Source organism: Ochlerotatus camptorhynchus, unplaced genomic scaffold (assembly GCF_037179485.1).
Source record: "Ochlerotatus camptorhynchus isolate MF236.1 unplaced genomic scaffold, CSIRO-AGI_Acam_v1.1 ptg000284l, whole genome shotgun sequence".
In the NCBI taxonomy this organism is placed as follows: domain Eukaryota; kingdom Metazoa; phylum Arthropoda; class Insecta; order Diptera; family Culicidae; genus Ochlerotatus; species Ochlerotatus camptorhynchus.
In genome coordinates, this window is record NW_027040773.1 from 6,572,716 (window position 1) to 6,586,182 (window position 13,467).

The following is a 13,467-nucleotide window of genomic DNA, read 5'->3' on the forward strand; positions in this document are numbered from 1 at the left end:
GAGAGCGAGAGTGTTGGACCGGCCTCGGCAAGTCGGGGGAAGAGTATGTTGAAAGTTGCTTTCGGTTAGTGATTCAGTTTCCATTACGCAGTTTGTCAGTTCGGACGTGTTTCCAGAGCGATCTGTTGGTGTGGATTACGAGCAGAAAGTGGTTCAAAATTTTAAAGTGACGGGTACAATTAAAGGGAAAAAGAATGAGCGTGCAAAAGACTTTGATGTTTACAAAATAAGTGGAGAGTGATGAAACGGCTGCAAGCAAACGCGGACAAAAACATAACAGGAGTATAGGAACAACTCGCAGGCCGTGACTCGGGAATGAAATTAATTTGTGCTGTATATAGAGCAAACATTCAATCGAACAAAGTGGAAAAGCAGATAAACAATAGTGTTTCATGGTGAAATTCAATTAAATATTAAAATTGAATTAAACTCTGGTGAACTTTAGAGTGTGCAGAAAATCGGACACAGCTCAGTAATCAATTGATACGGAAGCAATTTATGCTACTAGAATGGTGATAGTGTAAGTATTTAGCGATATAATTATTGATGTTTGTGTTTGTTTACTCTTGTGAAATAATAATGTTAACATATTTACATTTTAATTTGTTTTATTATTGAGTGTTGAAAATGAATGAAGTTGCCGAACATTCACTATAAATTGTCGTATGTTTAAATTAATATGGATCGCTTTAGGACATAGTATTTCTTTCAGCAATTCATAACTTTTCGTTACAACAGAAATCTTGTCCTTGTTCCTTCTCTTTTTTAAAGACCTGCCTGTTCGGATTTTTAAAATGTTGAAATGTAATTTATTGTTAACATCAGGGCTGGTAATTGATAACAGTCGATAACGCCTGTGTTAACTTCAAATTCACCACGTTAACGCTGACGTTATCGACGGTTATCGATTAACAACTCTGGTTTACATATAGTTTTTTATTTATTTATTTCAAAATCAGACATCCTTTTAGCAAATAATATAGGTAGTGATGGAACGTCGCTAGAACTATTCCAAAGCTGCAGACAGTATATGAGCATATCAAGCGCCCACTTTTTTGCCTGTAGATTTGAAGACATACTTCAAATCTTCGCGTACATCGTACGGGCTAGGCAAAGAAGTGTGCGTTTGACTTGTACTGTCGCATTAATGGCTCTTCGCTTAGTTTCAACTCCAAATAATATAGTGATTTCCAAAAGATTTTGATCCAGGGAACGATTTATACACGATTTTTCAAAACTTTGCATAATTAATCAGATTAAACGGGATGGTTTATCATTTAGGTTAACAACATCTACAATCTTCTTTATAATGGTGTACTGTAGAAAGATAAACAACTCTTATAATCATCCTGTAAAAATATCCAGGAAATTATAACATCACACACAAATTTTTAGAAAACGACTTCAAATAACGCTTTATAACTTGATTGCGAAAAGAGATGTAGAGTTGTTGTCTTTGAAAATTTATTTTTACTGTTATTTACTGTCACTATTCCAAAGTTATGTAGAGTATCACTTTTAAGGGGATTATTTGACCCTTTTTTTAACCTTGGGGTCAATTTGATCACAAGGCACTTTGACAGGCTAATACATTTTTGTTTGGCAATGAATTTGTTTAATTCTTGGAATCTATAATAGTTACTAGATGACATATGCTCCTAAAATCTCGACTAACTATCCCTTGCATTAATTGTATTGAAACATTAACGTTTTATGTACCCTGGGCTCAATTTGAACGAATTAAGCACTATATTTACGTTGCAAATCATTTGAATAAGATACAACAATTTGAATTTGGCGTAAAACTGAGATCAGGGTACGTAACCCTACAACGTAAGTATTTTTTTTAATCACAGACGATGGGTTAAGCAATAGCTATTATCCTGGGATAAGACCCAGAAACTTCTATGAAAACATTGTATTTCTAAAGGTATGATTTTTGGCGTAATCTCATATAATTTTTTTTGGCCATTTGGACACCGAAGTACAATTTTCTATTTGTATTTGCCAATATGTAAAGGATGAAGAGAATCGCCATAGCAAAAATTAAAAATCACCATACATCATATGTTTGTGTAGATTTTTTCCATCCTCTGTTATGTTTCTTACAAGAAATTAAATGGCAGTACTTACAACGGACTGCAGTGTACACTAGAATGACTACATTTCACTCTCCCTAATTAGACACTGAAGGGACCATCGGGAGGATATTGAGTTATAAAGGTAAAGTTTAGATTTTTTTTTGTGGGAAAAGTGGGTAAAGCAGCGTGTTTTTCATCGCGTTTGTGAGAGTATCAAGTTAGGGAGAGTTGACTGTATTATCGTTAATCTTCACATGATGATTTTGCAGACCCTGTTCATAGCGGGGACAAACTAAAATAAACATCTCAGTCATACAAAATTATGTTCTTGATATCAGAAAATGATAAACATTAGAACGATTTAAGAGTTTACATCAAAAAATAATATTTGAAAGTTGCTCCTGCAATATCATTCCAATGGCAAATTAAGCAATTATGATATCAAATCAATAACAAATTACTATAGTTTGGGTATATGTTTGATATGTAAACATCTAGATTTGTTTTTAAAATGGTATTTGGCATCCGAGGGGGTGCATATCCGAGGGGGGTGGTCCATCCCAGGTGTCACCCTGGGAGGGGTGATATCTGCGAGGAAAACTTGAAGCTCTAGAAAGCTCTATGTGCGGCATATTAAAAAATAAATCCATGTTCAAGATATTGTTTTTATATATTGCGCATTGCAAGATAATTTTTATTTTTAATTTGTGCGCAAACGCTTGTAAAACTATGGTTTTTGGTATCTTCGACGCACTTATTTCTTATGAGCCAAGAAATAAATACCCCGAAGGCACCAAAAGGATTTAACATAAAACCGTAGTTTTATAAGCGTATGCGCATGACTGGCACATTTATTAGTTGTGTGTAATCATTTATAAAACTACCGATTTAGGTTAAATCTTTTTGGTGTCTTCGGGGTTCTTATTCCTTGGCTCATAAGAACACCAAAATGACTTAACCATTGTTTTATAAACGTTTGCGCACAACTAATAAATAAAAAATGTTGTTTCAATGCGCAATATTAAGAAATTTGAATGAGTTTATGCCTCCGAATCATTCGATTTTTAATAAACGGAGAACTAAAAAATGTCCAAGCAAAACAACTAAATTTCTGGATCATTAACTACTTTTTGTGCACGATATCTTGAAAAATGATCGGTGTCAAAATTAAATTGATAATTGCATTTCAACACGTCACAGGTTTTCTTTAGAATATTCTCATTAATTTCCTTAAAATCATTCAAAAATTAACTCAGAGCACGTTTCAGAATTCATCTACAACAGGCCCAACCTATCAAAACTTTCTTTTTTAAATGGCTGTATCTATTTTCGATGAACATGTTTCAAGCTGTATTTTGTTTCTTTCTCATTCATGGTGGGATGAAATTCATAATGATGAAATAAATTTGACTAAAATGATGTTATTGCAAAGATCTAAAGACCACGTCAGGCCACGGGCTGCACATTGAACAGCGCTGGTCTACAACATTACTCCACCATCTACTTCTTATTCTTAATAATTATCCCAAAAATTTGCTTTGCATTGAAAAATCTTAGGCTGGAAAATACTTCCAAGATTTCGGACTCATGGCTATATTATTATTAATATATTAATGAAACTTTACACCTGCTCTCTTCTTTTTCTGTGAAGTACTTCCACAGCAGGCTGAGACGATTTTTGCAAAAAAAAAATTCAAATTTGCAAAGCCACATAGTCAGAAAAGGTGCAAAACTGCCTAAAAGCACCCCCTGAAAAGTTTCAGAATTTTAAAAATCGATTTGCTTGTTCGATTTTGGTTTGAAAATTTCTGGAATTTTGTGAAAATATTTAATTTCTTTTAAAGAAAAATAATCCAAAATGAAAGAATTCATCTGGGAATACTGAAAGCAAACCCAGTGATGAAATTACCCACAGGTAAACTCAGCTTTCCAAAATTAACAGATGAGAAGTCATGCAAAATTAATCAACGTGATATCTGAATTGAACATCTTTCTCATTTTAAACTTAATTCAAGTACTGTCTTCAGCAAAAGTGATTGGAAATATATTTTCTATATGCTCTTTAAGCATGGATTTTTTTTGCTATACAATAAAGTACTGTAGGATGATGAAAAATATTCAGATTTATGGGTAAAAAGTTATCAACTGCCCCCCGCTTTACGGTACTCTTAATACAGTTGTTGCGTGATTTTCATTTGACCAATTTTGCTCTCATTCAAGATGAGTACAGACATTTCAATTCTATCATATATTTTTTATGATCTATTCTGATTTTTTGAAACAAATTGCACAACAATTAAACAAGTTTAAGCAAGTTGGTTGCAATTTGAGTTGATTAAAAATCTCGTAAAAACATAATTGTACCGCATTCTCAGGGAAAATTAATTACTTATTAACGTTAATATATTTTTTATGTTAAGAGCCAGTTGTGGAGGAATTAAGGCAATTTTTGTAAATAAGCAATAGCTCTACTTACATTTTTTATTCGTCCATCTATAACTTTCACACTCTATTTTGTTAGAAAGATATTATATTGTGAATAAATTATACACATTTTTTTATAGAAAAACTCGCGCTCCATTAATAGGAACACTGTACTAGTAGTTGTGATAGGTACATTAATTCCTATAATAGTGGCGCGCATTGCTTTCTTATGGGTTCCATTATAACAGTAGCACTACCATAACTATCTTAAGTTTTCCGTCATTTTCGGACTAATTTATTGTTTCTTATATACAAATCTGTTTTCCCTCATTATTCAGGCACAACTCCCCTACCGCAACTATAGGTACACCACTATTACTGGAACACCTACCTTATTAAGATATTTTTTGAAACTTCAAATTTGAAAATATCTATATAGGGTAAAATTGATCAACCTCTCAGATGACTCCCGACTGCATTTCCTATTTTTATTAAATTTGGGTCCCTAAATCCGTATCAGATACTTTACTTTGTGCAAAGTAAAATCGACAGATATACTAAAAAAGGTTTCTTTAAATTCATAGTTTCACCTAAATGTAGACACTGAAACTTTCACATCATAAAAACTGAACAATTTGATATTATTTGAAACATTTTACCGTAATTTGATATATTATTCGCATTCATTAACACCTAGTTTAAACAAAAATACAACTTTGAATCCAATGACAACAATCACTGCTACCCTATGAACGTTTGTTTGAATGCTGATATTGTTTGTTTTTGAGCGTTTGCCTAATTAAAGTAATTTTTTGCAACTGCTTAAAATAAACCCCTTTGCCATGAGAAACTCACCAAGGCAATCATTGGAGTGTGATACAGGGAATGAAGATAATTAATTCTGATAAAGATAACATTGTTATCATTTTTGTTCGTGATCAGTACTATCCAAAGAATCATAACATACAATTATGTAAACGATACTACGGTTATCTTTATTGTTACACATCACGATCAGAACCATTAGCGATAAACTCCGATCATCATCATCAACTATTACTGAAGATTCAGCATATTAGTATAAAATAATTTGCTTACATCGGGATTCCAACCAAGTAGCAGTCTTCTGCACAGTTGGTCAGGTAGCTACTGCCTTTTGGATGGTGTAGATATTAGATGCAAATTCCTTTACTGTGAAATCTACAGTATGTGCTATATCTAGTGATCCTGACAAACTGAGAAATTTCTGCCTTGGGCAAAATTAACCAAAGAACCAAAACCTTTTGAATAATGAGAATATTAGTTCTGAATTCTTCCACTATGTGGCCCTAGTGTGCATATACAATTTTAAAAAGTGCTATAGTTCGAGATTTTTTACTATTTGGGAAGTTGCCGTTTTTGGCAAAGCTGCTGAACCGACCAAGACCTTCTACATGGTGGACAGGTCAGCTGAAAATATACTCACAACGTGGTGTTGGTGGGTTTATGATCTTACAAAATGCGCTACGTCACAAGATTCTGACTACCTGTGAAGTTTATTTTGTCGATAAAATTGTTTAAGTAACCAGAGCCATTCGAAACGTGACCACATAAGCTCAGATTTCTACCACTACGTGGCTCTAGTGTACATTTGAGCATCCAGTATATGCTATAACTCTAGATTACGGCCGTTAAAGTAATTTCTGTCTGAAACTAAGTTATTCAGGTATCAAAGGCATTCTAAAGGATGTTTTCGATAAAAATGGCACACCGAAAATCTTCTGTAACTTTTGAACCGTATGAGTAAAAAACTTGAAAATTTGAGTAAATTTTATTCATAGTGTATTGTATAAATCTCTCAAGTTTCATAGTTCCAGTCATGTCGTTGAAACAAGAAAATGTACGTGAAAAAATTGTGTGCACTTACAATCAAAATCCAGAGGCGTCCCACTGGTGGATCGCTAAAAAGCTTGGAATTGCAAATAGAACTGTGTCTCGTGTGATAAGAACCTTCAAAGAGCATCTAAGTGCCCGAAGGAAGGAATGAAGTGGTCGTAAAAGTAGTCCAATGGACAGCATAATGGCCAGGAAAGTGGTGCAACAGAACCATCCAAACATGTCAATTCGAGATGTCGCTAAAAAGTCCAAGGTGTCAGTCGGTTTTGTGCAGAAAACTATGAAGCGTGCGGGTTATAAGTTTACAAGGTGCAAAAAGCCCCAAACCGGAATGAAAAGCAAAAATCACTGCAAAAACCCAGGCCCGGAAACTTTACACGAAGTTGCTCACCAGACCGTGCTGCATCTTGATGGAGGACGAAATTTACGTCAAGGTCGACTTCCGTCAACTTCCTGGGCAAGAATAATTGATCGAAGTTTGCAAAGAAGTTCCTGATCTGGCAGGCGATTTGCGGATGTGGTGAAATAAGCGCTCCCTTCATCACTTCCGGAACAATCAACGATGCGATTTACACGGAAGGGTGCTGTAAGAAGCGTCGCTTGCCATTCATAAGGAAGCACAAAGGATCAACTCTGTTTTGGCCTGATCTAGCATCCTGCCACTACGCTCGAAACGTGTTGGAATGGTACCGAGCCAACGGAGTCAATTTTGTGCCAAAAGATATGAGCCCACCAATTTCACCGGAACTTCGCTCAATTGAATAATTCTGGGCAATTATGAAGACGAAACTTCGTAAACATTCCAAGACTATTAAAATAGAGCTGGAGTTGAAGAAAATTTGGGTAAAAGCAATAAAATTGATTGTACAAAATTTGAAGGGTGGAGTGAAAAGGAAGAGGCGGGAATTCGGGTTCGGAGATGAAATGGAATAAAACAAATTTTGTAAATCATAGCCCAATAGTAGTTTTTCATTCCCTGGTGGTTTTTTGGTGAGCATATATGTGTGTGACATTTTTATCGAATACACCCTTTACACGCAGAATTTCAGGACGCAGATAGTCAGAATATCGAGATATATCACACTGTTTATTTTCACTTATACAATACCCAACTAACAATTTTCACAATGTAAACGCTTTACTCATTTCATTTATACAGTCTCAAGCTGTATTCAAACGTTATACGATATGAGGAAACCTTTACTCAACCTCTATACAAGCAAATTTGGCGAACTTAGTCAGCTACTTATGGCTGTTGGAACGGTTGGGAGAAGCTCTTATTGCATATCCATTAACGCTTCTATACAGCTGTTATCCTGCTGTTTAGTTGTGTGTGAACTTGAAAGGCGCTTATTCAACCTTTTCCCGGTTGTCCAATAATCACTACACAGCTTTGTCTTGAAGCCGGGTTAAATACTGTTTACGCTTTTTTATGAAGGAATTTATTGAGTTTATTTTGCTGTGAATCAAATTAATCGAAATTAGTTACAAATCATCACCAAATTATTTACCCTGCACCGGAACCTGGAATCGAACTCGAGACGACCTCATTGGCAAACCTTGACACTACCAACTGTGCTACGCCAACACTTTGAACTTATGTAAACAAATCAACATTCCCTTCTACAACCAAATCGCTGAGTAGAGGCTTTATAATAGTGCACATGAATCACTTTTCTCGACTAGTTATAAAAGAGCAGAGTAAAAGCTGTAAAACTGCACACGTCTAAAAATAAACCTAGTTGACTGTGAAAATGCTTCCGAAGTTGCTCTAACACAGTTTATAAGCTGAGTACAGGTTGTTTAGTTGTTGAAAAAGCACTTTTGATGTTTATGGTATTCAGCAAGAGTTGTTGGTTGTTTAGAAGCCATCAAATGAGTAATATATTCACTTTCTTAGCTTTGTTTTGCAGCTACAAGTGGAAAGTTGATTAGTGTGTGTATAGAAGTGACATAAGCGTTTATTGGCTGATGTTATTCAGTGCGACTCACAAATTGAATAATGGTTGTGAGAAAGTTGAGTAAACGCTATCCAACACTATTTTGCTAGCTTTTGCTTGTAGCTGTATCTGCAGCTTCTTTTCAGCTACTTTACAGCACAACGCTCGAAAAGTTGGCTTACAAAGCTGAAAATGTTAGTTGGGTAGCGCCATGAACTCACCAACTTCCCAGATAGTAAGGATTTCGAAACATTTCACATGCACACTAGCACCAACCGGTGGAAACTAACGATTTTAAATTGGCTCACTACTTGACTAGCCTATTGGTCCCAAGCAAATCGTTTAACGTACCCCATTCTAGTCGAAATTCTAGTATTACACTATGTTTGTTTTGATTCGCTATGAAAGTTTGACAGGGAAAATTAGGGGTTCGTGGATTTTCCTATGTTTCGAGGGGTGCATCGAATAGCCTGGGACCGAAGAGAGTACCAGAGCTGAGCCAAAAAGTTGAGCACGTTTCTTCGAGACCTTCTGGTCTCAGGTAGCCTCTATGCTACCACTACGCAGTGGCAGAATTTTGAACTAATCTATTAATCATTTGAAAGGCTTTGGCTATCTGAACAGCTTTGCCGAAGACATAAATTTCCCAGATATCCACGATCTCGAGGCAATGCACACTTTGACATGTCACATGCACACTAGTGCAACATTAGTAGAATTCAAAACTAATCTGACTACCATTTGAAAGGTTTTGGCTATTTGAACAACTTTGCAGAAGACAGCAACTTCCCACATTGTCAGGATCTCGTGAATCAGCGCAAATTGAATTTTAACATACACACTAGCATGACACAGTTGTAGAATTCTGAACTAATCTACTCATAATTCGATTGGTTTTGAATAACTGCACAACTTTTCCGAAGACAGTAATATCCCAGATAGTCAGGAACTTGAGATAAAGCACACTTAGAAATTTCCTACACCTATTAGTGTCACATAGTGGTAGAATTTTGAACTACTCACCAACCGAAAGGTATCATTTTTTCGAAAAAAAAACAGCTGACCAGCTGGTCAGGATTTCGAGATACAGCATATACTGGAAGCTCACATGCTCACTAGTGCTGCATGGTGGTAAAATTCTGAACTAATCTGACAACCATTCAAAAGGTTTTGATTATCCGCAAACAGCAACTATCTAGCGGATTATCGTTTTTGTTGCTGATCATATGCATCTCATGATGAAATGCTATCAAGATTTCTCTTAATATCCATCACCGAAAATTACCGTGACTACTATAGACGCAAAGCATAATCAAGGTCTTAGTTTTACAACATTTTTTAAACTTTGTTTCTATGCAGATGTGGATGTTTGCAAAAATCGACAACTTCCACAGTTATTAATTGAGAGCATTCTATGCCAACGAATATTCAATTTGTATATTGTGTGGCAAGAACAATGACACTTTACACCTCGTACGAAGTTGCGGATTAATCAACATTCATGTACATCCGACATTTCTTCACCAAAGGACACAGTGTGCGCCCAGGGAAGTCAGGAATATTTAAAAAAATTGCATATTTTATTTAAACATGGAGGTCGTTTGGTATAATGCAAGTTCCAGATGATGGATGTTTTGCATAATCGTTTCAGTACCTCTATAATGATGATCATGAATAAATGATTTGTTCCATAAATGTTGTCAAATCACTTTCAACTGTAGATGATAAACAAGCCAACGGCTAAAAATCACTAATAAAGCAATAAATAAAAACTGAATGAAATAAGATAACTAAAATTACATTAATCACCACCCTTTATGACGGTTTTGCGATGTTTTGCCACGGAAAATCATTAAATACTCCATAACGAGAAAAAAAATGACCAGATATTGTTTGAACATGACGGACTAGAGAATCTATGGAAATAGCTATTTTCTTCAATATAACCGGAATTGTATGGTGCTCCAGAAACCATCCAATCAATTGTTAAAGCATTGAGTTTTAGTTTGCACAGGTTTCGCAAACCTCATAATGAACTTTTGTCTTGAGATGCGTTTCTGCACGCATACAGACTCTTGTCACTAATAATTTGTCCTTCTAATTTAAACTTCGTTTACCGCTACTGGCTCTTCAATCACAGTATGTTAATGTTACATTTATCACAGCCAGAATGATTAATCACTACCGCCAATAACGTCTATAATGGGAAATTCCCATTACATAGGGTGGAGAACGGCTTCGGTCCCCCCATTCCATGGGGTAAACAATATCTTACAACGCTCAATGTTAGCTGTATGCTTCACATCGCACAGCATCTTTTGGATTGAGTTCTGATTGCATAGTGGCGATTCTCTTTAGAAAAACCCCGTGCTTGGAATAAGGTCTAGCGGGGCTAAAGCCGTTCTCCACCCTACGTTAACGCAGACGTCATCGATGTTTATCGATTAACAATCCTGATCATAACGACATATTTTTAAATTTCAAATAATAAGCATTGATTCTAACAGTTTGACAGAGACTAACCAGTATCGTTGGTTTTGCATTTTCCAGGCAATCAAACATCATCACATCCAACACATCCGGCCGGATCGGTCTCGAGTGGGACATCAACGATCCGAACGTACCGTTAGTAAACGAAGCAGATCTCGATGAGTTCGACGAATGGAGTGATGGCCACTGTCGCCACATCTACCGTGCAATGGAAGAAATGGCCAAACGACATTCCTCCGGTTGGGCCATGAGAAATACCAATAACCACAATGTTAGCATTCTGAAGAAGAGCTGCTTGGGCGTGCTGGTATGCTCGGTGAGATGTGTCCTGCCCAGTGGGGACAAAATTCATTTGCGGCCTGCCATATGCGATAAGGCCCGACGAAAACAACAGGGAAAAACATGTCCCAATCGTCTTTGCGTGGGAGGAGTGCTGGAGATTCAACCGTGCAGAGGACACTGTGGCTATCCGGTAACTCATTTCTGGCGTCATACACCGAATGCCATCTTCTTCCAAGCCAAAGGAGTTCACGATCATGCACGTCCGGAGTCGAAATCATCAGGCGAGACCCGAAAGATTTTGGGCATTGGCCGACGGGAACGCGTTCTCAAAGCCATTCAATCGAAAGTTACAAAGGTACGGTTTCCTCTCTTTTTAAGTTTAAATTTTTCCTAACAATCACCTTTTAATTATGAACAGATCACAAGTGCAAAGCAAACCAAAAAAGTCACCAAACAAATGTTGGACACTGGAAAGGCTCTATCGTCCAACAGTAACTTGAACCGACTGCATTCCGAATCCAGCTACAACTTAACCTTCCCGACCGGTTACAAATCGAGCAACCAATGCAATTACGTTACCACTCCGACCAACCCATCGACGCATGCTCATCAACCAACCGCAGATTACAACCAAACCTACTACTACGATAATGCTAGTTTCATCCATCCGGAGGAAATTTTCCAGCTAGACCAACCCATTCGACCAATCAACAAGTACCCGAGCAGCTCAACCACAAGTCTTCACACCCTGGGCAGCTCTCCGCCCACCGTTCTAGACATGGAGAGTGGCAATATCTACAAGAACACCCCAAACAACGCTAGCTACGGTGTTCGTTACTTTGACTGCATTAAATACGAAACTAGCAGCAACGATACGGATACTGCCAGTCTAACTAGCGGCTCCAGTGTGTTTGATGACTTCTCGTACTACTCCAGCCCCCAAATTGATTATCACAGCGTAAACACAGTGACTAGCAACAATAATAACAACAATAACAATTGCAACCTACCCGACATGAACAAGATGAACCTGCGTCTGTGTGACGATATCAATTCGTTTTTTATTGGCCAATCGAGTTGCGTGACGCAGAATAAGCAACTCACTGAAGGCGTTGTCGGCGGCTCAGCCGAGAACAATCAGCTCGAGAGCTATTGCTACGAAAATTACAGCAATTCCGCCTCACCGAATGCAGCGATAACGCAGCTACCGTACGGTGGATACGGCGAAGGTTCCAGCGGAGATGCCCTCGTTCCGAATGGCACGGTAGAGCAGACGGCACTCGGCGTTGATGGATGGTGGAATAGCAGTAGTAGCGGTAATTACGCAGCGTCGCAACCCGGCTGGAGTCAGATCGATACCATCGCTAATGGTAGTCAACAGCACGGGCAGCAGCAGTACTATCTGATGGAACAAACTGACTATTTGAGTTAAATTGGAGGTGGAGAATATATAATGTGGGGGTGATTAAGACTTGACAAATTGTTGTTGAATTAAGCCAAGGAATTAAAGAGGACTCTCTTAATCTGTTGAGATGTTGAGTTTGTTGCCGGCGTGGGGTGAGAGTGAGTGGATCGAGCGCTCATTTACAGCAAATTAAACCATTGAACCTTATTGTCGAACTCATTAAGTTTCAGCGAGGATTAATCAAATGTACCAGTGTAGCAAGACCTACTTTTTATTTTACAACTATATTAAGATATTATTTTTCTCTCGACTCAGTACTGATCGTAATTGTCCTTAACCGGACCAGTGAGAATGTTTTCAAATGTATGTAATTAGAGGTTGCGATACACGTGTTTTGTTAAAACAATTCTAGTCATATGTATTTTAATAGTGAATAAAATGTCTGAAACTAAAATGTTGATGTGTTTTTTATGGGTTCCTGTTGCCTGATACTTGAAAAAAGTTGTTCGCCTTTCCATTTTTCTGCGGTTAGAAAATAAACGTTCACTTTGCTGATTTGAGATTGGTTATTTTCACAGAGTGAATGAAATTACTTCAGTCCCCTACAAGTATGGAACACCTTATAATAATTATACAACAGCTCGTCCATTTTCAGCATTTGCATCGAATAGATGTGGGTTCTCCAATAAATGATTCATATATTATTTTTCTACGTTCACGTTACATTTAACAATAAATTAAATGTCTGGGTTAACGAACCATACGGTGTATACGGTGCATTACAATAACTGTTTCAGGTATTCTTCTTCATAGTTCTGTAATTAATCGTATAGTCGAGCAGTTTTGGGACGACTCTATTTTCTCAAGGCACACGTACAGTGTATCTCAAAATTGATCGTACAGCAGTACTGACTCAGCATACATTTATCAACTATTGGCTCAGTATTGGACATATTTGGTTGAGTTTACA

At 37.0% G+C, this 13,467-nt stretch overlaps 1 protein-coding gene across 1 annotated transcript; it reads left to right on the forward strand.

Annotated features, from left to right (window-relative positions):
• The first annotated feature begins 337 nt into the window (after nucleotides 1-337).
• Nucleotides 338-12,894, forward strand: LOC135706554 (transcription factor glial cells missing-like). Its single transcript, XM_065228201.1, has 3 exons — nucleotides 338-520; nucleotides 10,871-11,447; nucleotides 11,511-12,894. The coding sequence occupies exons 1-3, from the start codon at nucleotides 510-512 to the stop codon at nucleotides 12,522-12,524; spliced, it is 1,602 nt and encodes a 533-aa protein (XP_065084273.1). The 5' UTR covers nucleotides 338-509; the 3' UTR covers nucleotides 12,525-12,894.
• The last annotated feature ends 573 nt before the right edge of the window (nucleotides 12,895-13,467 follow it).